The following is a 25,678-nucleotide window of genomic DNA, read 5'->3' on the forward strand; positions in this document are numbered from 1 at the left end:
TTAACAAACAAATCAGAGACAACTGGAAGAGAATCTGAAGAAGGAAGATTATTTAATAAAGCAAGCAGATTCTGAATCTCTGCCTGTTTGGCCACTCTTTTCTGCTCTTTCTCTTCCAGACACTTCAATTTCTCCAAAGAAGAAAGACCCCAAACTATCATATCACTACCACAATATTTAAGAAGAGACTCTTGTTTTTGAAGATGAAGAAGTGTCAAGAAAATACAAATCTGTTTCTTGAAAGCTTGATGTTTCTCCAACTTTAGCTTCTTCTGAGCTTTCTCAAGAGAATGCCACTTCTCAGCAGAAGAACTGTTGTCACAGATACACAAACAACTGAAATGCACACATTCACTACACTGAGAAGAATGAGAGAATATAATGCACATCTTGTTGAGAGAAGAACAGTGAATACAAGAGAAGATCATAATAAAGCCTGATTTTTCAATATTAGTGACCAAAGTATTCTTGTGAATGGCAGATTTGGAAGCTATGATTAAGCTATAAAGACACTTACTTAAGAAAGAAGAACACAAGAAAACACAAGAAGAAGAGAACACTCTTTTATATTTCAGAAAAAAGAAGCAGAGCAGTTGGGGACAACACACTGTAAAAGAAGAAAATGATATTATGAATCTTACAGTATAGCAGCCAGAGACACAGAATAATTAAACAAAACCTGACAAGACAGAGTTACAGATTATTGTGGAGAAACCTTAAGATGAGAAATTATATAACCAGAAGATGATATGAGCAAGATAAGATATAAGAAAGAGAGTATTATATATTGTGATACTACAACACAAGCAATCTAGAAGAAAGTATCACAAGTATCACCAGAAGAGCATCATGTATATAAGAACACTTATTACCAGAGATTCAATAAACTTGTTCATTATAATCAACTTTCCTTACTATCTTATAGATATTTTTGAATCAGATACCTTCATATCTTGATTACTTTTCATATTATTAAAGTCTTGTGATACTGTATGATTGTATCTGATTCTACTACTCTTAAAAAGGCATGATAGCCTTGTTCTGACTCTGATATACCTGCATGGAAACCCTTTGTCATCAGAGCAAGACTGCTCACTCAACTGGAGCACTATTGAACTATTGATCACTATCTCCAATCTGTTGTTACTCTCTTTAAGCCCTTTGGTACTTTTCAAATCCCAAAGAACCCAGGGAGGTTTTCAGTCACACACAATACTGATCTAATAGATATTCAAATTGAAAAATCAGACAAGAAAACAGCTAAAAATAGTTACATGAATAGAATTAAAAGTCTAGATAATAGATCTTTGATTCTTTATTCAAATGGATTCAAAGCTGAAGAAAATCAATATGCTAGTGCTGGTGTATATAATCTACAAGATAATATTAGATTTTCATGAAATCTAGGCAAACATTTTGAAATCTTTAATGCAGAACTTTTTGCTATAGATGAAGTATTTAAATTAGCAAGTTTTATTTCTCAATCTCAATCAAGATTAATATCAGATATCTGGGTGTTTTCTGATAGCCAAGCTACTATTCAGAGACTCTTGAATCAAGATCTTAATTCTGACTTATATTATCTTCAGTTTATAAGAAAAACTGCTAAGTATATTAAAAATTAGCAAATTAATATACATCTTCATTGGGTTTCTGCACATGTAAATATACATGGAAATGAAGAAGCTGATCTAGCAGTAAAAAGAGCTACAAAATTAAATCAAGTTTGTTCAAAGAGATATATATCTCTTACTTATATTAAGAGACAAATCAAAGAATAAGTAATGGTAGAGTGGTATGAAGATCTTTTTAATAGAGAAAAGTTTACAAACCACTTCTCTTAATTTAAAGTAAAATCCAGATAGAAAGCATCTACTCTTTCTATATCTAAAAAGATATGGCCAACTATTTGTTAATTAAAGCTTGATTATAGATATTTCAGATCTTATTTAATAAGATTATCTGACTACTCTTCTAATTTATGCTCTTTCTGTAATTGTGTTGAAAATCCAAGTATCTATTATTAGATTGCTCAGCTTATCAAACTGAAAGAAGAAAAATTTAACAAGAACTTGATATTTCTCAACTATCTTTAAATTTTATTTTAGAAACTGAATTAGGCCTAAAATAGCTAGTTTTATTTCTCAAATGTACTGGAATAGCTACTAGACAGTGGCTTTCTCAAATTTGTTAACTTTTTTTTCTTAGTTTACATCACACTGCTACAAGAAACTTTGTTTTCTTGAAATTGATTTCATATACTATCTGTTATTTGACTTTTGTGAAAGAACATCTTATATTACCTTGAAATACTCTGAATTCTCTTTCTTTTACAGTTTCTATAATGTACATTAATTAAATTCTAACAGATCAGCTGCTAAGTAGTCTTTATAGTTACTGACTGCATAAGACTATAATGAATAATAATAATAATAATAATAATAATTGTTGCCAATGCAATCAATGCCTCCCCCTAACTTACTGCATATTTCCAAGAATATTAATAAGAGAACTAGTGCAAGATAATTCAAGAATCAAGATATTTACAGAAGATAAAATTCCATTTATAAGATATGTATCTGTGTCTTGTTGCTTTAACAAGCTGGGAACTCATGAATCCAGAACTTATCATCAAAATATAAAAGATTTTACTTATTGAACTATGACTAACAGCAGCTAGAGTATATGGTTGAACTGTTGCAGCTATTCAGTCAATTTATCAAGATACTATTCAAAACAACAGGCTCAATAATTCATCTAATATAAGTAATCTACAATTATTTTTTTCAGCATTTAAAAAGAAAAGAGAACAAGACTCAGTAGTTAACAATAAGAGAGAATATTAAAAAAGCTATTAAAGCTCCTAACTTAAAATTCCAGAAATACTATAGTAATACTGTGTATTTAAAAGGTAAGCTGCTAGTTATAGCTGCTTCTCTTTATTTATCATATTGCATAAGAGCATATAATTTAGAAAATTAAATCAGTAATAAGTGTGAAATATACTGATAATATATTTTGAGGTTTTACAAAAAGTATTATAAGAAACATGAACAGTCAAGAGAAGCAATACTTGATATAAATGATGTATATATATTATAAGCATTGTTCTAATTTTCTCTTTACTAACTTTTCTAAAATATTAAGCAAATAATTTTTGAGAGACTTTATCAAAAACAAGCAAATTTTCAAAGTCAAATACAGTAATATTTAAATAATAAGAATTTGACATTATCTTAAGCTCTAATTCTGGAATAGTGGAGAATACTAAAGTCTGATTTTTCAACTATTGCTTAAATAATAAGAGATATTCTGGCTATATCTTTAACAAAGATTGAGGTACAATAAGTTTTCAATGTTGCTTAGAATATATATGATTATTAATGATTGTAGCTCCATGCATTTATAATAAAGAAGATTATGCTGCTTAAATATAAAGACAAGATATATATACTGAATAAAGCACTCATATTGTATGTTAATCAAGAAGGTTATTCAAGATAATCAAGATAATCAAGATACTCCAGAGATTGTATGAGAAGAAATTGCAAGTCTGCTAAATTCACCACTCATTCAGATAAGAAACAGGAAATATATTAATATTATCAATAGATAGACTTAAGTAGCTAATAGCTTGCAATATAATCTAATTATATAAAGAGTCTTATCAAATTTTGTTACTTTTCTGAAGTTGAATAAATTGATAAAATTATGTTAGAACTGTTACTAACCTGTGAAGTGCTGTCCTCTTTTTCTGGAGTATGTGTTGCCGCATTTCTAACTTTTCTACCGTTCATTTCTCTACATAAACAAGCCACTCATGGATCGGTTGAGGCGTTACCAACCATGTGAACTTCCCGGGCCGTTCCGTCAGCCTGCAGATATAACACATACACTAAAATGTGCATTGATGACATGGCTTCAACTTCATATTCGCGCTGCTATGTTTGTGGTGTTCGACGATACACAAGTCACCAGTATACCTATTGCAGCGGGATCGGGACGGGCAGGGTGGAAAGCATTGGCGTCGCTCTCCTGACCATTGTCCGGGTGGTCCGAATTTGCAATGGAACAGGCTTCAGCGGGGAGAGGTGGTGGCTGGTGGCTGCAGGACGAAGCCGGTCGGACAAAGTTCTTTAGTTCTCTAGTATTCTCCTCTTACCATTCTTCCCTGAACATTCTCCTCTCTAGCATTCAGTGTTCGAACGGCTGCAGGCCCGGCTCCTAGTAAGTCGCCTGGTATCTGTTGTTCCACTTCTGGAAGGAGCTCTGCCGGTATCCCGGGAGGAGAAGGAGACATGTCTGTAGGGCTGGGGGAGGGTTGGATGCCGCTGGGGGGTCGAAGGCTCAGGGAGCGAGGATTAGCTGTGTAGCAGGTATAGGAAAACCACTGGAAGCTTGTCAGAGCAGTTGAGGACATGCTCTACGCTGTTGATTTAAGCTGGCATTAATATCGCGTGTGAAATGTTTGCAGTGAGCCGTGACGCTGTCCCGATTGGAAAGCGGAAGTCGGAAAATCCGAACTCCCGGTGCAAAATTGTCCCTGTCTTCTGATTGGTCCATTTGATTCACCAGCGTGCTGGTCAATCCGACTAGCGCCCTCTTGAAATCTGGAACGGAGCAGTTCAGTGACAGCCCTGCAGATTCTGATGCCCTTCAGTCCATGTCCATGTAACATTTCGTCGAAGCAGATAATGTAAAGGTTCGGCTATCCAACTGTAATGCTCTATGAGTATTCGGAAATATCCAGCAGGCCCTAGGAATCCTCGTAATTCTGTAACGCTCGTGGGAGTAGGCTTGTCGCTACGTGGGGCGTTGACAGCATCGATGCCATATGGCCAAAAGTGGAGAGCTTGTGGGCCGCACAAAAGCTTCGCCATACCCTAAATGTCTACAAGGATTGGGATAAGTTCGCCAATAATATTAACAGCGCAGTGCTCCGCGGGTAATGGTTTGGGGGACCATTGCGTTAGTAGGTATAGGTGCCATGGAAGCGTTACCGTGTCTTCGATAGCCATCTAGGGGGTAATTGGCGGCATAGAACACGATGGCGTCAGCGGAAGCGAGTACTCAAACCGGGTCTAAGCCCCCGGGTCATCATTTTTCCGTTAACCTAAGCTGCCATGGCCTTGTCAACCGAGCGCAGAACATCAAAAACAAAGCCCTGTTTGGAGGATTGCATCAGCCGCTTTTTGAGGAGAAGCCATTAATCAACGCTTTTTCAACTGACTCCAGGTACATTGTGCCAGAGCGTGCCCCTTCCTCGTTCCCTGGACTTTATTGGAACGTACATGGTAAAGTCGCGCATCGACTTCGTTGTCCTTGCATGACCCGCCTCTTCTCGAGTCCGCAATAATAATAATGACAACCCACTCCTCTCTTGGAAAGTTGGGTCAGTCCGTCGCTGGCTCATCAAGTTCATCGGCTTCTCCACTCCTGAAGCTGGGCCAGATCCTCATCGGCGCTATCAGCACGTACACCATCACAAGGCAGCTTGGAGATTCGGTTTGGCTTGGACGGTATTTCTATCTTTCGCTACTTACATTGAGCAATAATTTTGGCGTGCTTTCCTGGTGTTTACATATACCTTGTTTTATTAGATGCAAAATTGGGCAGACTGTCGTGATCAAATCCGCACGCAACGATCTCCGCATCACCAATGAGAGAGATGTTCTCAAGAAGTTCCAATCTCGAACACAGTACCTACGTCCGTTGATCGATGAAATAGTGGAGCCTACCGACCCGCCAGCTATTGTCTTGAGGCATCTAGAAGATGACCTACTCGCCAGTTCCAACAAGAAGAAGCTAACTACGAAAGAGATCAAATATGTATCGAAAAGGGTCCTTACAGCGTTGAAGCTGCTGCATGAAGATGGATTTGTGCACACAGGTTAGAATTTTCCCGGATGAACCTGTGTGTTCCTAGGTTCTGACAGGATGGACTCTACAGATGTCAAAATGGACAATGTCCTAGTTAACTTTGCCCCCTCTTCTCAGGGTGAGAGTGGGCTACGTTTTACTGACATTCAGCTCGCTGACTTGGAGAGTACTGTCCACATTACCTCTCGGTACTGCCAGGAATGTGATGGGATTGGTACTCCAATCTGGCGGAGCCCAGAGGCACAACTGGGACTGCAATGGGGCCCACCAACTGACATTTGGTCCTTTGGAACAATGGTACTTATCAAACACCCCTAGCTCAAGTCTTTCTCCTAACAAAGGCCAATGTTAACTGTTTATCAACAAAGGTTATATCCATGATCTGGGGCGACAATTTCTTCATATTCAAACCCAAAGTTCCTCGGGGTCACGATGAATATGAACTCAATATCCTTGCAAAATACCACATCTTTTTCGGGCCATACCCCTGTTCATACTCTGACCTTGCTGATCGGGAAACATTGGCGATTCTGAGATATATTATGGCTTCTGTGCCGTCAGACCAATTGAAGCCTTTCCAGTATGCTAGTCAAAAAGAGATTTCGCCGGAGGACAGGGAGTTTATTTTGAGGATTATGAAGATGGACCCCAGGGATAGGCCGACAGCAAAAGAGCTTCTTGAAGACGAGTGGTTTAATGGAGTTGAATAAGCAGGTGGATAGAATGAACGGTCCGAAGAGCCGACGCAGGACTTTGTTTCATAGGGGTAATGAAAGTATGTAACCAGGGTTAGAACCCAACAACAATCTCAAAATAAGCAAGCTAAGCATTGAAAAGGATACAGGCAACTTCAACATAACATGAAAACATCAGCCAACAACACCCGCAGCATTGGTCACCTGAATATGCCTTATATCCAAGGGGACGCCAGCGCTCAACCCTGAACTCTCTCCCAGGAATGCCCACATCCCCTTACATTCATCAGCAAATTGGAGTTTTGAAGAGTTCAAGTGCCCCTAGAATCTTATTAATCTTTCATCTTCCATCTAAAGAGGCTTTGAGCATCCTTACTTTGACTTGTCATTTTCTTTTTTCTTGAAGTGCAGAGTTGTGCCATCACCATTTTTGAACAAAGCGACACCAGTTAAATGGGTTCTCTGATCATCACTGGCTTCATTCTTATGCTCAGGCTCCCTATTGCGTGGATTGTTGTCAGCATTACTCCCAGCATGCTTATAAGCTGAGCAGGCGAGGGCTTATAACATACCTGACACATATTTCAACAGCACCGGGGGGCAGTGGTGTTTTTGAATTCTGAATAATTGGGCCGGCTCTCTTGCCAATCATCTCAGCAACACCCTCTGGGCCTGTCCAGTTGCTCGTCTCAGTCGCCACGGAAAGCACATACTCCACTCCATCTTTCACCACCTTGCCGACGGCTTGCTTCTTGATGATCCGGTTGAAAGCCGACATAGTGAGGCTGCGAGGTGGGAGCTGCTGGGGAAATAAGCCAGGATATTGGAGAAAATCTAGCCGCGCGACACACAAAATTGTTCGGAGGAAATATCTAGCAATGCTCTTGAGCTCTATATCAGCCTGCCAAAAGTGGCTTCAAAGCCCCTTTTGCAAAGGGAATCTCACAAGGAAGTCTGTATATTGCTAATCTCTAGTTAGCAAGCTTATAAGCTCTTTCAAGAATGGAACTCATGGCTGTAGAGAGCTTACCTTTACTGATTTCAAGAGCTGGTGCGCTTGTAGGGTAGCTGGTGAAACTGTGTAGGTTAGTAGTTAGAGAGAGAGTTGGAAGGGAGATTATAGCAAAAAAAAAAGTGTACGCCCTTGGCCTAATTAGGAAACCCAAAACAACACATCTCCGTGCCACATGGCTAGGGAAGCAGCATGTTGAGATCTAATATCCTCACATTTGGAGTAGAGGCTGTGAACCTTCAGCAGCATTCCTAAAATACATGCTATGTCTTATGATTCAGTACTCATTTATCTGGATCTTTATGGCTTTCTGTGCGCTCTTTATATCGTGTCAGGTCTTATTATCAAGCTGAACTTGATAAGCTACAATATTAATTAGAAACAGTTGTAAAACTATAAGAATAAGTGATTCTTATTAAGTTAATTCTAGAAAAGAAGAAACAAAATCAGTAGAACAAGAGTCTAAATAAGAAGAAACAAAAAATCTCAATCTCTCAAGAACAAGAAGTATTTTAACAAGATAATAAAGAAAATCTCTCACAAATAAAGAAAATACTGAAGTGGGGTACGATAGGATGCCTCATCAAAGTAGGTGATTTGGTTGAGAAGGTGATAGTGCAAGAGAAGTAAAAAAAATCACAATATAGTAGAGATAGTACTGAACCAAGTAGTGAAAGCACCGAAATGTATGTCCTAATAGATGTCTAAGCTTATAAGAAGTAGTAGTAGTAGTCTTAAGGAGCCCTGTACTAATACAGGCAGCTCTAAAGAGGAACAGTAGTATACTTCATGAACAAGAGATATTCACATTCTCTAACTAATAACCAAAATAATAATAAGGAACAAGAGTGTAGTAAAGTGCAAAAGGTGCGCGAAGGTAATGAGCGAGATGTAGGGGCTATGGGCAGTTTATATAACTCAGGGATAGTAGCTTTGAAGGGGTTGCACCTTGGACTGGAACAAACTTCATCCTAATATAGTACCAGAATCCCCACCACATTTCCTCCTGGCTTAGAGTGTTGGTGTCCCCTGACAACAAGCAACATATAAAGCAAAACAAAAGCAATTTAGTAAAATAAGAGAATAATAAATAGTAATAAGTAGTCTGGTAAGGAAAAACATAGGAAATAAGAATAAAGAAAGTGACAGCTGCAATCCCTAATAGTGATCACTATAATCCTCTTCTTCTACCAAGTTCTCAGGAGGAGGAGAAGGCTGAACAGATGCTAGGTCAATGTTATTGTGCACACAATACCAATATGATTTGTTGCCAAAAGCTTTCTTTTTAATTTGGTATGTCTTGATAATAGCATCCAGAGTACTTCACATGGTCTTTAGGCACCAGTTATTAATAAAGTTCTGAGCCTTCTTCTCATCAGGTTCAAAGAGAGTATCTAGTTCCTCAATTACTATAGAGTTATCCCATCTAATTCAGCCTATTAAAGCATCCAATATAGCTTCTAAGCTTTGTAATTGAATGGCAGTAGAGAATCAATATAGAACCAATGTGTAACAGTTTGAATAGCCAGATAGAGACAAAGACTCTGGAACTAGATCTCTATATACAGCAGAGAGCTGGGACCAGGTACCAGCTTTATTGACTTCTAGATGTTCATGGTCCTCTTGAATTACCATATACCAGAATAGCATAGTGCAATAAATCTTTTTGCATGAACCATGGGCTCCATGGAATAGCAAAGAGCTTGAAATTTGAATATCACTAGGCTTGCAAATAATATCAGTCCATCTGATACCAAATCTTCTTTCATCATCTTTGCCAAAGTGGTATCTGGTTCCAGGATTTCCTGTCCTGGTCCTGGATTCCTGTCCCAATTCCCATCTCAAGAACAGGATTGGGTTGAAGCTCAGCTCAACAGAATTAGGCTGGTATTCAGGACCGGGACAGGATCCCATTTCCTATTGAACCTGGTCCCCATCCCAAATTTAGAAACAGCCGGAATCCCAAATATGAAATCTCAGTCCCATGTTCCATTCCACTCAAGAGCTTGAGGTCCTGTTCCCATCCCTATTCCAGAAATTATTTCCCAGTCCCATCCTCAAATAGAAAATTATGTCCCACATCCCATTCCAGCAGAGATGGTAGACTCCCATTTCCCATCCTGGCTGGGTTCATAGTGGGACTGGGATGGGACCAGGATTCCTGGTCCTATTGTGTCAAATTTATAGGGAAGAGTCAAACTGATCAAATTTTGTGTGGACTATTACCAAATTTTGTTACTTTTTTGATGAAGGCGGAACTCATAGAAAAATCAATTTGATTGTCAAAAGAAATCAAGTATTAAAACTAACTAATAGTCAAAGCCAGCAAACAAACAGGAACTGCCTAAATGGCAAGTTAATCATTATTGTCATCATCTTCATCATCATTATCATTCTCCTTCTCCCTCTTCTCCTCCTTCTCCTTCTCCTTCTCCTGCTCCTCCAGAACTGGCTTTGTGAACTGGACAGGGGCTCTAATACCTGCCATTTGACAGGCGGAGACCCTGATGGTGCCAGAGAGAGGCAGGGAGGTGGTGATGGGTGGTGATGGTGGTGATGGAGTGGTGGCAGTGGTAGTTGGCAGGGCAGAGGCAGCATGCAGGCAGCAGATGATGGCAGCAGGGGTGGGGTGATCAGGCACATCAATCAGGCTGAAATAGTTTGACCCAATTTTAGCACTAATGCCAAGAACAAGCTTCATATTGTCAGTGTTGACTGTAATGTGCTTACAGTACACTATTGCCATAACAGAGCCTATATTACTCAGTATAATTGTTGGTGCCATTGCTAAGAGTGACTTACACTCAAACAGAATGCACAAGATTGCTTCAGCTGTCTTCTGAAGTGACTCAATGGCAGTATGTTGCCAGCAATATTCATGTTCTTGGTGACAGAACAAAGTAATTTCCCAAACCAATCACTGGAACAGAGCCACCAGCAAGATTAGCTTGATAGAGCTCTGGAAGTGGCAGATTTTCTTGATGGCACCTATTTTCACCAATTAGCATCAAGACCATTACCAAAAATTGTTACTTTTTGACATACAAGTGCCGGCCTTCCAATTTTGAACAGGGGGATGGGGGCAGGAATTCTCCTGGTCAAAGTTGGCCAGATCAACATCTTTATTGGCTTTACACCAATTGCCCTTCTTCAGGGCCCATTCTTTCAATGCAGTCTTGTGCTGCTCCTCTCCAGCTGTATGAAATGAACATGCACAGGGAAAACTAATATCTTGTCAGTAAACAATGTGTGCCAGAGCAGTATTCTGCAAGCACTCACCTCTTAATGCAACTCATTTTGTTGCAGTATATGTTCATTGTACGCGCGGATGTTGAAGTGCAGTAAATAAAAAGATGGTGGGGGGGAGAGGAGGGGAGAATCATCAACATTAGCTCTGAAGAGAAAGAAGAAGAAGAGAAAGAGAAAGAGAAGAGAAGAGAGACTGATCTGATATTATTATCCTGTAGCCAGCATAGCAACAACACATTGATCTTGCTCATAGCAACATGCCTGTAGAATGTAAACAATGTGTATAGTAACCATTCTACAGTACTTGATCAATACACTCTATAATCTCATTATCCTGTAGCCAGCATAGCAACAACACATTGAGCTTGCCCATAGCAACATGCCTGTAGAATGTAAACAATGTGTATAGTAACCATCCTATACAAGTACTTGATCAATATACTCTATAATCTCATTATTCTGTAGCCAGCAATTCAACTCATCACATACAATTGTGAAGATGGGGCCAAAACAATATTCAATAAGAGAGAAGACCTGTGCAGCACAGAAGCACTGCCAGGCCTTGGAAGGCCATCAAAAAGACATATTCAAGATAGAAGAGACAGATTGCAAGACATGCCATGATGTGCTGAAGAAAATTCAAGCAAAACATGAGTGGTATGCACCCTCAGTGGTTTGCATTGAATTATATTGACATCCATTGCAGGCAGAATAGCAGCAAGAAGGATTGCAAGATGATTGAAGATAAAGCTATTGAAGAGTTGATGGCCAAGTGATTTGCCAAGAGCAAGTCAAAGAAGTATCATAAGCACCAGCTCATGATCTCTCAGCAAAAGAAGAGGAAGGAAGAGAAGAAGTATTGCTAAGAAGAGGTCACAGAGGCTGAGAATGAAGCTCAGCAGAAAAAGAAGGTAGAATTCAAAAGTAATGAAATTTGGTAATGGTTCTGACATATTTAGGTCAAAACAAGCCAGGTGCAGCATCCTATTGCTGCATGTAGAAAGACCCAATTCTGCCAAATGATAGTCAGGCTTGAGGCCAAGATCATGGCCCATGGTCATGATTGTCTTGCTGCAGTTGGTGTATTGAGAGAGGGGGTTGAGAAGAAGATGAGGGGATTTCTAGACCAATTACAGAGTCTGAGTGAAGACAATAACAGCCCATCTGCTCCAGAGAAGGTGGAGGAAGATGATTTTGAGGTTGTGGTGTTCTCTGATAAGAATGATGAGGAGGACAATGAGGTGGAGAATAATTGAATTATTGATATCTAGAGGAGAAAGTTAGGTTTTTAGTTCTTTTTTCATATTAATTTGAGAATGGGGTGCCATTAAATTGGCAAAATGTTTTATTTTCCTGAAGAAGAATGTTCCATTTTGTAGAAGAAGAAGATTTTGTAGTTGGTTGCTGTACTTACAGAGTAAAATGAGGCTAACTATCTAGAGATTGTCAAATTTTGTGTGGGCTCTGACCACATTTTGTTACTTTTTTGACTAAGACAGAACTTAGAGAAAAATCAATTTGATTGTGAAAAAAAAAAAAAAAAAAGAAAAACCTAATGACTGAAGCCAGCAAACAAGCAAAATCTACAGAGATTCCTTCAGAATTGACCATAGTTCAACATGGAAAAAAATAATTTGTATTGTGAAAGGAGCTGCATTATAAGTTATTTGTTACTTGGTGGTTGACTACTGAAGCTGCTCAGTTGATTAATGATAAGAAGTGTGGTGACCTCAACTGGAAGGCAAAGCAATGCCATTCTGATTTTTGGTCAAAATTTGATCAGGTGACAGAGCATTCTAAGGATACTCCAGAAGTGATTTGCAAGCATTGCCAAATCTTTCTCAGCTATTCAAGCTTTTCTTGAAATGGTACAAGTGGTCTGAAGAAGCATTTAATGAGCAAAGATTGTACAAAAACTGGTGATGAACAGGGTAACACTCTGGTTAACATGATGGTAGATCATGGATCCTAATTTCCCAAATGTAATGAATTTTAGTAACAGTTCTGGTGTCTTAGCAACAGTTTCTGAAGTGTCCTTGAACAGATTCAGATCTGCCTGTTCCTGAATGCAATTGAGACAATTTCCTCTGGCAGCTTGTGCAAACATTAATATTCTTGAATCTCTCATTTTGTGCTATTGAGAATCCAGCATTCTGCATATTAATAACTATGCTCAATCCTGCAATGGCTTTACAGATACCCACATGAGGAACATTATATCAGGTTATGAATGATATGTACAATCAGCTATTCTGAAATCTTCTCTTTAACCATGACCTAATAACCAAGGTATTTCTGGCAGTGGATAATTGGACAAGTCCCAATAACCTTGCCTTTATGGCAATTAATGGTTATTACATTACAAAGAATTGGGAGTATCATAAGCATTTACTGGGTTTTGAAAGTTTAGAGAGTGCTCATACTAGCAAGAATATGGCAGAGATTCTTCAACAATCACTAGCAGCATGGAGGCTTGAGAGCAATCTTCTTGCAATTACAAGTAACAATGTGTCAAACAATGGTACCATGCAAGCATATCTTACACATCAGTTGAGGCCAGTATTGCAGCAGTTGAACAAGATAACTGATTGGAATGCAGAGAGTGAAACAATATTCTGTCTTGCTTATATGATTCAACTTGTGGTTTGAGAGCTGGTTTGCAATCTCAAGATTCAGCCAGACAATAATGCTCTACCCACTACCTTTAATGAGAGCTCAATTACTGATGATCTAGCATCAACAGACACATTTGCAAATACTCTTAGAAAGGTAACAAAATTTGGTAATGGTCTTGATATACTTGAGTTGATTTACTAATCTTTGCTTGACAATAGATTTGTCTTGTTGCTAATGTAACCAATGCCTCCCCCCAACTTGCTGCATGTTTCCAAGAATATCAACAAGAGAACCAGCACAAGATGATTCAAGATGTTTGCACAAGATGGAATTCCATTTATGAGATGTGTGTTCATGTCTTGTTGCTTTGACAAGCTGTGGACTCATGGATCCAGGACTCATCACCAAAATACCAAAGGCTTTACTTATTGAACCATGACTGGAAGCAGCTAGAGTATATGGTTGGACTGTTGCAGCCATTTAGTTGATTTACTAAGATACTGTCCAAAATAACAGGCCCAACAATTTATCTGGTATGGGCAACATACAATCATCTTTTCCAGCATTTAGAAAGAGAGGAGGACAAGACCTAACAGTTGATAACAAGAGAGAACATTCAAGAAGCTATCAAAGCTGCCAACTTGAAATTTCAGAAATACTATAATAATACTGAGCATCCAAAGAGTGAGCTGCTAGCTGTAGCTGCTGCCCTCCATTCATCACACCATATGAGAGCATATGATTCAGAGGATTGGACCAGTGATGAGTGTGAAACATACCAACAATATATTTTGAGATTTTACAAAAAGCATTATGAGAAATATGAACAGTCAAGAGAAGTAATACTTGATGTGAATGATGTATGTTTGTTATAAGTATTATTCTGATTTCTTCTCTGCTAACTTCTCTAGAATATTGAGCAAATGATTTTTGAGAGACCCCATCAAAGATGAGCAAATTTCCAAAATGAAATGGAGTGATATTTAAATGACAAGAATTTAACATCACCTTGAGCTCTAATTCTGGAACAGTGGAGAATGCTAGAGCCTGATTTTCCAACTGTTGCTTGGATGGCAAGGGACATTCTGGCTATATCTTTAACAGAGATTGAGGTAGAATGGGTTTTCAATGTTGCTTGAAATACATGTCATTATTAATAATTGTGGCTCCATGCATCTACAATCAAGAAGATCATGCTACTTAAACATGAAAATAAGGTGCATATGCTAGATGAAGCACTCATATTGCATAAGAAGTTGGCCAAGAAAGTCATTCAAGACAATCAAGATGATCAAGATACTCCAGAGATTGTATGGGAAGAGATTGCAAGCCTGCTAAATCCACTACTCAATCCAGATGAGAAACAGAAAATATGTCAATGTTATCAATAGATAGACTCAAGTAGCTAATAGCTTGCAATATGATCTAATTATGCAAAGAGCATTATTAAATTTTGGTACTTTTCTGAAGTTGAATAAATTGATAAAATTATGTTAGAACTGTTACCAAATTTTGTTACTTTTTGACAACACAAATGAGACTGAAGTTTCCAGTCTCATCCTACACTTTACTGGTCCTGTCCCATATACAATATTGAAATCCCAGTCCTATTCCATTTTGTCATGTCAGGTCCCGGGCCTGTCCTACTAGCTAGATTTTGATCCTGGTCCCAATCCCATCCCAATCCCAGTTCCCATGGAACTGTCCCAATATGCTGTTAAACAACCTGGTCCCATCCCATTAAGCTGAGCTTCAACCTGATCCTGTCCTCAGGATGGGAATTGGGACAGGAATCTGGGACTGGGACAGGAAATCCCGGAACCAGATACCACTCTACATCTGGAAACAGATACTTCAGAACATGCCATAAGCATGATATTGCTACAGCTGTTCAATAATAAGTGGCATCTAGTTATCTACTGATCATTCAAGTTTGACCAGACCCAACAAGTCTATAGTACACCAGATAAGAAGATGTTGGCCATTATATGAGTGTTTGTTTATTAATGGCAGTACTTGGAAGAAATGAAGTATCCTGTAGAGATCATTATAGATTATGAAAATCTTTGTTCATTTATGAAGTTCACAAACAAGATGGCACAACAATAACACATAAGATGAATAGAGGTTCTCAGAGTATATAACTTTAAGATTCTCTACTGCTCTGGAAAGTATAACCCAGCTGATGCATTATCAGAAAGATCAGATTATATCAAACTAGAAGAAGACATTGGTCTGCCAATATATACACTCAAAAGATATTATGTGGATGGTGTTCCAGAGTGGAACCCATTTAAAGAAACTTTCTTTAATGAAGAAAATATTCAAGTACATGCTGCCCATACTGTCCAAAGCAGTGGGGTAGAGGTGGCACAGGGGAGATCTGGTGGTATCAAGATAGTTAAGTCAGTTCAGAGAGCATCAGGCAGAGATGCTGGGGAGACTTAACAAAGAAATTGCAGAAGATCCTGGATTCTCTATATGTGCACAAACACAGCAATAAAAGATGAAAAGATTTATAATAAATCAACTGTAAGTGTGTTGAATCTGCTGCTAGAAGCACAGAAAGATAATCTCTCTGTACAAGCAAGATTTACTGAGACAGAATCTCAGCAGTCAGAGTGGAAAATAAACAAATAAGATCTTTTGACAAAGAGTAGCAGGATCTATATCTTTAATAATCCAGCTCTAAGACAAGAACTACTACAAGTCCAGCATAATAACTTATTCACAGATTACTTTGATATAGTGAAGATATTTGTCTTGCTCTGGTGAAAATACAATTGACAATTGATAAGATAAGGTGTTCAGACATACATATATAAATACTAAACCTGTCAACAAGAGAAGACTCCAACACATAAACTATATGAATTGCTTGCATTATTGCCAACACTCAGTAGTTTCTGGCTTTTAATATCTATGAACTTTATAACAGATCTTTCTCTGAGTGGAGAGAAGAGAAATTCATATAATGCAGTCCTGGTTGTTGTGGATCAATTTATAAAGCTTGCATATTTTCTTGCATGTAGAAAGAAGATTGACACACCAGAAATGATAAATCTTCTGTTCAGAAGAGTGTTTAAAGACTTCAGATTTTCAAATAATATTGTTTCAGACTGGGGATCTGTCTTCATGAGTGAATACTGGTCAGAGATATGTTTTCACATAAAAGTTAGATGAAAACTTAGCATGATATTCCACCCACAAACAGACAGCCAAACAGAGGCACTGAACAAGATCTTGAAGAGATACCTCTGTATCTATTATAGTTATAGACAAGACAATTGAGAGAAGTGGCTTGTGTATGTAGAATTTGCATACAACAGATCAGAACACTCTGTAATACACATGTTTCTATTTAAAGCAATATATGGCTTTGAATCTAGAGAATCAGACAAGATCCAGAAGTTAATCAACAACAATAATAATGTACAGATAATGCCTGACAGGAGACTGAGAATGATCTCTATATTAAGAGATAGTCTGGTAGAACATTTGATGAAAGCAAAAGAGAACCAAGCACAGTTCTATAACTGAAGATGTCAAGATAAAGTGTATGCACCTGGTAACAAAGTAATATTGTTATCAAGAAATCTATGAACAATATGTTCTTGCAAGAAGTTAGACAACAAGTACTATAAATCTCTCTCAGTAATAGAGGTTATAGAAAATAACACATATTAACTGAAGCTCTCTCTGAGCTACCAGATCTATAATGTTTTTCATGTCTCATTATTAAAACTGTATTGCATAAGAAAGGGTAAGGCACCAACACATTCTCCTACAGTACTAGTAGACAACTATCATAAGTGGGAAGTAGATGAGATCTTGGACAACAAAGAACACTACCACAAGAAATATTACCTAGTGAAGTGGAAAGGATTCCCTATTGAGGAATTAATGTGAGAACCTGAGAAAAATCTCAAAAATGCACAAGAGGGTCTTAAGAATTATCTAAGAAAAAGATATAATTACAAGAAGACAAACAAACCTATATACAGGAAGGAAGGTAGACATGACATGAAACAAACATAAAGATCACAATGTCTAAGAAGTTAATGGCAAGAAGGCATACCACAAGAGTGTCTGAGATGTGGCTGTGATGGTGGCAAACTGGCCATAGATGAGTGAGACTTGGGAGTTGCAGATATGTTTGATACAACAATGGATGAAGCCACAATAGAAGACACAGTCATGAAAGAAGACATAACAGACAAAGAACTATAACAAGAATGAAGTGCTTTCATAATGCTATAAAAACCAGAAGAAACAGTGTTGGTTAGACAGTTGATAGAAGATGTGAGGTTGGCCTAAGCAGAAGTTAGTCCGAGAACAGATAAAGACAGTAAAGAAGATCTATAAAACCGGCTTCCGTGCTGTCTTAAAGAGTCTTGGTCTCACTTATCAAACAAGTGGTAAGATAGTTAAGTAAGACATGAATGTTTCCAATCTCATTCTCAACTCAAGACAAGACAGCACAAACTGGACTTGGTAAATGAAGAAGTTCAGACAGATTATTCTTGACAGATCTGGCTTCAGACACAAGATTCATAGTTTTAGTTTGTTGATATGATGCAGGATGATGATATTTCATAAAAGATTTTTCAAGAACAGAAGTAGTCTGGTAATGATGATATTTGACAGCCCCAGAGTCAAGCCCATGAAATTCTTGCATAAGTATGCTCATACACTTCATGTTGTATGGACAGCAAGGGTCTGCAGCATTGAAGAAGTGATACTTCTCTTGAAGATGTAAGAGCCAACATACAACATTAAAAGTAGATTCAGGTATCTATAACTATGTTAGATCAACAAGAAAGAACAGATGAAGACACACTTATATCACAACAAGTATGAGTTTGGCACTCTAAACAATAAGCACAAGATTCTTTTTCAGAGTTCCATATACAGGGCTCCACTTCATCCAAACAATCAGTAAACATTAAATATATGCATACTGAGCAAGAAAACATCTCCTCTTCAATATTAGGGACAGAATTCTTCAAAGAAGATATGGTAACAAAGAGTAGCATAGAAGAAATAACAACACTCTCATCAAGATGTGGTAGAAGAAGAAGAAGAGAAGAACAAGAATGAGAAGATCTCTATTTATACCTGTACTGTAATGCACTAAGGTTGCTAGTTCCATGACTTGTTGATAAATAATGTGATAATAGACAACAGACAATATAGCAACCAGACAAGCAAACAAACAAAGAAATGAGTACATGACAAAACACTGAACTCTTGTAATAAAATAATTGCTGTTTTATGCTAAAGGATATCTACTGCAACCAGTGGCAATACACATACAGAATATCTATATAGACAAGCAGTAGTAATGCAGAAGCTTGCACATTCAAGAACCTATAATACTTCACCAATTATAGAAGAGCTATGACAATGTACAAAAAACCACTTCAGTGGCTCTATGCCTCAGAGTCTAAGACCTCTGGAGGGGGGAATAATGTTACAAACATAGATCTAGACCAACCAAGCATTAGATGATGTTGGATGTTCAGGGGTATTCACATGACCTCAACTCTGAATATATAAGAATCACACACTTTGCATGGATTGTGAGAACCCCAGTGTTCAGTCTTCTAGTTGGAGAACTTCTATGTTCTACACACAACTCCCTTCCATCAGTTGTGAGCATTGTACCTACTTAGCTCTTTTGTACCTCTAATCCTGGAAAAACCTACATGACCTATGACTGGTTCTCCTAACAGTATGACAGATTCTTCTTGTTCATGTTGGGGTATTTCCTCATCACTTTCAGGAGAAATAATGGACTCATCTTTGTTGCCTAGGTCTTGGAGAGTTTGGTGTGCTGACATGGCTGCAATTCTCTCACTGTGGTGCTTCGGAGCTTCTGATTGGCTAGGTGGATTGGCCAGTGCACTAGTAAATCCAAATAGCAGCTGTGATTGGCCAGTGTCCAATCCACATGATCTAATAGACATTGTACTATGTATAGAGGCTCTTGATACATTGCAGCTATGTGGCATTCCACCCATGGGAACATCCCTTGATGATATTGGTGACTGCAGTCCTTCTAGTAGACCTTGGGGGCTGCTTGCAGTGGGAGGGCTTCTAGCAATATTCTGAATTGAATGATGGGAGCTAGATGACTGTGGAAGAGCCAACAGCTGTAGAAGACCATAGTTTTCAATAGTAAGTCCTTATTAGTGTAGGGCATCTCTTGAAGAAAGTTCACAAGTGTGGTTGACTTCTTTGTCAGCTTGACTGTGATGCTGTTCAACTGTCTGTAATCCACATATAGTTATAAGATTCTGTTCTTTTTTGGTGCAAACAGTATTAGATATTCTGCCAGTGATGTCAACTCTCTGATGTAACCTTTCTTGAGATTATTCTTGATGTATTTCTTCACTTCCACTGATTCTTTCTCATTTAATCTGTATATTGGCAATTTCACTGGTTGTTTTCCTTCTTGTAGTTTTATCTTGTGGTCCCAGAGGTTGTGCTTTGGTAGACTGTTGCTTTGATCTCTTTCTCTGAATACATTAATGTATTTCCAAAATTCCTCTGGTAGGGTTTTCTTGATCTTTTTATCCTGATCATCCTTTCATACTTGCAGCGCTCTGAGTTGTTGGGGTTCTTTGTGGCTTGATTCACTTTGTTATCATGGGTTGGGCTTCTATGGATTCTTTATAATCACCCGGCAATATAGCTAAGCTCTGGTGATGTTCAGCTCCTGTAGCATCTAGTCTTCAGAGCACTGTGCTGTTAATATTTTTGGTGAACTTATCCCAATCCTTGTAAACATTTAGAGTATGGCAAAGCTTTTGTGTGGCCTACAGACTCTTCATCTTTGGCCATATAGCATCAATCCTGTCTATCCCCCACGTAGTGACAAGCCTATTCTTGATCTTTTGCATATCAATGCAATGTTGTTCAACATCCAGGGTAACCTTTCAAGCATCATGGAAATTGGCTTTGAAATTGATGTGTATAACATGTTGCCAAGCTCTAGATCTTTCAACATATTGATAGAAATAGGCCACTAAGTCAGTGACCACATCAGTTACTTGCATAAGTGCATTCATCAGCTCAACTTGTAGACCATATCAACAGTGTGGAGCTTGATTATTGATGTATTCCATAGCTGCTGTTAGGTTATTGAAGAAATGGCCATCCAAGTTGACCCCACTGTCTCTGGTAACAACCAGACCTTGGTTTTCAGTTGCTGGTGCTAAAGAAGGCAGGTTGCTTCATCCAGCTATTTTTGAAGAATATCAGAGATCAAAAAATTTGCAAATGTCAGAATAACAGAATAGAAGGAAATGTTGAATCTGTAAAAAGAATCAAGCTTGAATGTAAAAGAAAGTAAAAGCTTCAGAAAGGAAAAATAAGTCTTTAAATCTGTCTCAAAACTTCAGAAAATATGAAGGCCTATGCAAATAACAAGAAAAGAGAAACTTCCTAAAAGAGTAAGCAAAAACTTCACTTTACAGGCAAATAAAAGAAACTTCCCAAATAAGCAAGCAAAAACTTGACTTTTGCAAACAAAACACAACAAATTAAACATCTTGTGGAGGTATAACAACAGCAAAGCTCCAGTCATCTAGTATAACAGTTGGAAATTGCATTTGCTCCATTTCTTCTTGATTATTTTCATTTTCACTCTGATTCAAGAAGCTGACATTCAAGAAACTGCTAGAGAGAATGTGAGATTGACTTCTGGTGGCATATCTTTAAAAGATGTTCTCCAATACTGTTATTCTGCACCATATTATGAGATCAAAATCATGAACCTTGTGTCTAAAACAAAATCTACCAAAAATAATCTGTCTGAGCTTCTTCATCCAACAACCCCAGTTTGTACTGTCCTGTCTCAGGTAGAAAATGAAATCAAAAACATCCAAGTTTCACTTGATTATTTCATCACTTGTTTAACAGATGAAGCCAAACCTCTTCAGAGTGTTACAGAAAGCAGTCTTGTAGATTTTCTTTACTATTTTTTTTATCATCAGACTAATCTCTATCTAGGCTAACCTTACATCTTTCATTAACTGTCTGGCTAATATTGTCTTCTTTAGTTTCTGGAGTATTGTAGATGTAATTTATTCTTCTTGTGATTCTTTATTTATTAAGTCTACTTCTATTGCAGTACCATCTGTCATTATATCACTAGTTCCAGTGACTCCAGAACCACATCTGTCTTTGGCTGATTTATCTTTGTTATGGCTGTGTTTCAGGCACACTTGTGGTACCTCTTCTTGTCACTAGTTGTTTGGTTTTGTTATGTGTGATGGTCTTTAGCATGTCTAGTCTTCTTTTTATATGTAGGTTTGTTTATCTTAGAATAACTTTACTTCTTTTGTAGATAATTCTTAAGGACTTCTTGTGTGTTTTCAAGATTTTTCTCAGGTTCCCATGTTGATTTCTTAATAGGAAATCTCTTCCATTTCACTAGGTAATATTTCTTACAATACCACACTTTGTTGTTCAAGATTTTGTCTACTTCCCACTCATAATGGTTATTCACTAGTACCACAGGAGGATGTGTTGGCACCTCACTCATTCTTGTGTGGTATGGTTCCAGCAATGAGACATGGAAAATATTATAGATCTGATAGCTTGAAGAGAGCTTCAGTCAATATGTGTTATTTTCTATAATCTCTATTACTGAGAAAGGTCTATAGTACTTGTTGTCTAACTTCTTGCAAGAATGTATTATTTATAGGTTTCTTGATGACAACATCACTTTGTTACCAGATGCATACACTTTATCTTGATATCTTTAGTTATAGAACTGTGCTTGATCCTCTTTTGCTTTTGTCAAATATTCTACCAGGCTATTTCTTAGTACAGAGATCATTCTCAGTCTTCTGTTGAATGTTGTCTGTACATTATTGTTGTTGTTGATTGACTTCTGAATCTTGTCTGGTTCTCTAGATTTAAAGCTGTACATTGCTTTAAATAAGAACATATGTGTTGTGAAGTGTTCTGATCTGTTGTATACAAATTCTGCATACACAAGCCACTTCTCTCAATTGTCTTGCTTATGACTACAATAGACATGAAGATATCTCTTTAAAATCTTGTCCAGTGCCTCTGTTTGACCATTTATTTGTGGGTGGAATGCTGTGCTAAGTTTTCATTTAACTTTCATATGAAAATATAGCTCTGACCAGTATTCACTTGTGAAAACAGATCTCTGATCTGAAACAATATTGTTTGGAAATCTGAAGTCTTTAAATACTCTTCTGAACAGAAGATTTATCATCTTTAGCACATCAATCTTCTTTCTACATGCAAGAAAATGTGCAAGCTTTATAAATCAATTCACAACAACCAGAACTGTGTTGTATAGATTCCTCTTCTCTTCACTTGAAGAAAGACCTGTTACAAAGTTTATGAATATTGAATGCTAGAGATCACTGAGTGTTGGCAATGATGTAAGCAACTTATATAGTTTGTGTGTTGAAGTCTTTCCTTGTTGGCAGGTTTAGTATTTATGTATGTATGTCTGAACATCTTGTCTTATTGATTGCTAATTGTATTTTTGCTGGAGCAAGGCAAATGTTTTCACCATGCTAAAGTGACCTGTGAATGAGTTGTTGTGGTGAACTCATAGTAGTTCCTGCCTTAGAGCTAAATTATTAGGAATATAGATTCTGCTGCTCTTTATCAAAAGATCTTGTTCATCTATTTTTCACTCTGACTGCTGAGATCCTGCCTTAGTGAATCTTGCTTGTACAGAGAAATTATCTCTCTGTGCTTCCAGCAGCAGGTCCAACATGCTTATAGTTAGTTTGTTATAGATCTTTTTGTCTTTTGTTGCTGTGTTCATATGCATATAGGGAATCCAGAATCTTCTGTGATTTCTATATTGAGTCTCCCCAGCATCTCTGACTGGTACTTTTTGAACTGACTCAACTGTTGTCTTGGTGCCACCAGATCTTCTCTGCATCATCTCTATCTTGCTGCTTTGAACAGTGCAAGCAGCATATTCTTGGATACCTTCTTCATTAAAGGAAGTTTCTTTGAATGAGCTCCACTCTGAAATACTATCTGTATTATATCATCTTTGGATACCTTCTTTGTCAAAGAAAGTTCTTTTAAATGAATTCCACTCTGGAACACCACCTGTGTAATGTTATTTAAGTGTATACATCAGCAGATCAATGTTCTCTTCTAGTTTGATATAATCTGGTCTTTGTGATAATGTGTCAGCTGAGTTATGCTTCCCAGAGTGGTAGAGAATCTTAAAGTCATACATTCTGAGAACCTCTATCTATCTTACATGTTGTTGTTGTGCCATCTTGCTTGTGAACTTCATAAATGAATGAAGATTTGCATCATCTGTAATAATCTCTACAGGATACTTCATTTCTTTTAAGTACTGCTACTAATGAACAAATGCTTGGACAATGGCCAACATCTTCTTATCTGGTATGCTATAGGCTCATTGGGCCTGATCAAACTTGAATAACCAGTAGGTAACTGGGTGCCACTTATCTTCAAACAGCTGTAGTAATATTGTATCTGTAGCATGTTCTGAAGTATCTATCTCCAGACATATTCTACATTCTGGATTATAGTGCTGGATAACAGGCTCTCTGAAGAAGACCATCTGCAACTCACAAAATAAATTTCTGACAGTGAGTGTTAGAAGAAAAGGTTCTTTCTTTCTTCTATTTTTACTGCTCTTCAAGAGATCTGTCAATAATGCCATGATAACTGAGTACTTATATATGAACCTCCTATAGAAGTTCACAAAGCCCAGAAATATCTGGATATCATGAAAGCTTTGTGGCAAAGACCACTTCATAATTATCTGTACCTGCTTTGGGTCCATCTTAATATCTTTGGTATCAATGATACATCTGAGGTATGAGATTGTTTGTCTTTTAAAAGTGTATTGTAGTGGGGATTCCAGTACCTCATTAGGACAAAGGTTGTTCCAGTCCGAGGCACAAACCACCCCAAGCTACTATTCTTGAGCTATATAAACCACCTGTAGCCCCTGCTTCTTGCTTATTACCTTCACACACCATTGCTCCTTTCTACACACTCATTCCTTACTACCAGTTCAGTTATTAGTTAGAGAATATGAAGATTTCTTGTTCATGAAACATGCTACTGTTTCTCATTAGAGCTGCCTGTGTTAGTACAGGGCTCTTTAGTACTATTACTTCTTATAAGCTTAGACATCTGTTAGAACATACCTATCTCTACACTTACTACTTGACCATACCCTTACTATATTGTGATTTTTCACCTTTCTTGTGCTCTCATCATATCAACCAACTTGTCTACCTTGACAAGGCATCCCATTGTACCCCACTTCATTTGGTGACCAAGCTGAGACCTGAAGATAATAATGCAGTGATTTGGTGACTGCCAAGAAAGAGAAAAACAAATTCTGAGACACATGAAGCAATACACTATTTCAAGATAAGATCTTATGGACTAGAAACACAGTACTAATCAGGTTTTTTATTTAGGAATAAGATTAGGGAGCTTAGATTTAAATGCCTCTTATCTAGAGCTTGCCTAATAAACAGGTTTTTAGAAGATATTGACTAATAGATAGAACATACTGTGTGACATGACCAAAGATCAAGAAATCAAGAAATTGGAATCAGAATCAACTATGGCTGAAGATACTACAGAATCATATGCAACTATGTTACAGGGTGAGGACAAGAGAATTGTGGTTCATTCCCACATTTCTATGCCTTCCCCTGGCACAGCAAATGCATCTTGATTTGATGGTAGAGATGCTACCCTGTTTATTGAAAGATTTTATCAGATGTGCAAGGATCATGGGGTAATTGACCCTAAAAACATTATTGAACAGTTGGCTAGATACTGTGTTACATGGATTGAAGAGTAGATGAAGACCTTGAAAGACTACAAAGAAGATAATTGAGAAGTATTCTCCAAAGAGATTATTCATGAATTTCATGATCAAGACATTACTTACAAGATTCACCATCAGAATTACCTCCAGACAATTACAAAGAAACTGTGTACTTGGAATGGCAACATTCACACCTATGTTTGAGAATACACTACTATCACCAGTACAGTTCAAGCAAATGGAAGACTTGATGAATTCACTAAGGTATCTTGATTTCTTCAGAAGCTACCTGAGAAGCTCTGGAATAAGATTATTGACAAGGCCAAGCTTAATCTTTCAGGCAATATGTTGTCTATTGATTTTAGGAAGGTTGTTCAGGTGACTATG

At 37.7% G+C, this 25,678-nt stretch overlaps 6 protein-coding genes across 6 annotated transcripts; 2 read left to right on the forward strand and 4 right to left on the reverse strand.

The window, feature by feature from the left end:
* Nucleotides 1–3,927: 3,927 nt before the first annotated feature.
* Nucleotides 3,928–4,420, reverse strand: CIMG_13506 (uncharacterized protein; the record flags this gene model as incomplete). The annotated part of the gene is made up of 2 exons (XM_004444567.1): nt 3,928–4,134; nt 4,163–4,420. The coding sequence occupies 2 exons, from the start codon at nt 4,418–4,420 to the stop codon at nt 3,928–3,930; spliced, it is 465 nt and encodes a 154-aa protein (XP_004444624.1).
* Nucleotides 4,421–5,175: 755 nt separating this feature from the next.
* On the forward strand, nt 5,176–6,719 carry CIMG_09925 (serine/threonine protein kinase). The gene is made up of 4 exons (XM_001238902.2): nt 5,176–5,519; nt 5,601–5,890; nt 5,951–6,177; nt 6,249–6,719. The coding sequence occupies exons 1-4, from the start codon at nt 5,362–5,364 to the stop codon at nt 6,588–6,590; spliced, it is 1,017 nt and encodes a 338-aa protein (XP_001238903.1). The 5' UTR covers nt 5,176–5,361; the 3' UTR covers nt 6,591–6,719.
* A 228-nt stretch (nt 6,720–6,947) lies between these two features.
* CIMG_13507 (uncharacterized protein) lies at nt 6,948–7,353 on the reverse strand (the record flags this gene model as incomplete). The annotated part of the gene is made up of 2 exons (XM_001238903.2): nt 6,948–7,074; nt 7,148–7,353. The coding sequence occupies 2 exons, from the start codon at nt 7,351–7,353 to the stop codon at nt 6,948–6,950; spliced, it is 333 nt and encodes a 110-aa protein (XP_001238904.2).
* Nucleotides 7,354–9,943: 2,590 nt separating this feature from the next.
* CIMG_13508 (uncharacterized protein) lies at nt 9,944–10,883 on the reverse strand (the record flags this gene model as incomplete). Its single annotated transcript, XM_001238904.2, has 5 exons — nt 9,944–10,323; nt 10,390–10,426; nt 10,523–10,575; nt 10,633–10,811; nt 10,867–10,883. The coding sequence occupies 5 exons, from the start codon at nt 10,881–10,883 to the stop codon at nt 9,944–9,946; spliced, it is 666 nt and encodes a 221-aa protein (XP_001238905.2).
* Nucleotides 10,884–11,882: 999 nt separating this feature from the next.
* Nucleotides 11,883–12,092, forward strand: CIMG_13509 (uncharacterized protein; the record flags this gene model as incomplete). Its single annotated transcript, XM_004444571.1, has 1 exon — nt 11,883–12,092. The coding sequence occupies one exon, from the start codon at nt 11,883–11,885 to the stop codon at nt 12,090–12,092; it is 210 nt and encodes a 69-aa protein (XP_004444628.1).
* A 6,981-nt stretch (nt 12,093–19,073) lies between these two features.
* Nucleotides 19,074–19,421, reverse strand: CIMG_13510 (uncharacterized protein; the record flags this gene model as incomplete). The annotated part of the gene is made up of 2 exons (XM_004444572.1): nt 19,074–19,094; nt 19,161–19,421. The coding sequence occupies 2 exons, from the start codon at nt 19,419–19,421 to the stop codon at nt 19,074–19,076; spliced, it is 282 nt and encodes a 93-aa protein (XP_004444629.1).
* Nucleotides 19,422–25,678: the final 6,257 nt, after the last annotated feature.

This window comes from Coccidioides immitis (assembly GCF_000149335.2).
Source record: "Coccidioides immitis RS genomic scaffold supercont3.5, whole genome shotgun sequence".
In the NCBI taxonomy this organism is placed as follows: Eukaryota; Fungi; Ascomycota; class Eurotiomycetes; order Onygenales; family Onygenaceae; genus Coccidioides; species Coccidioides immitis.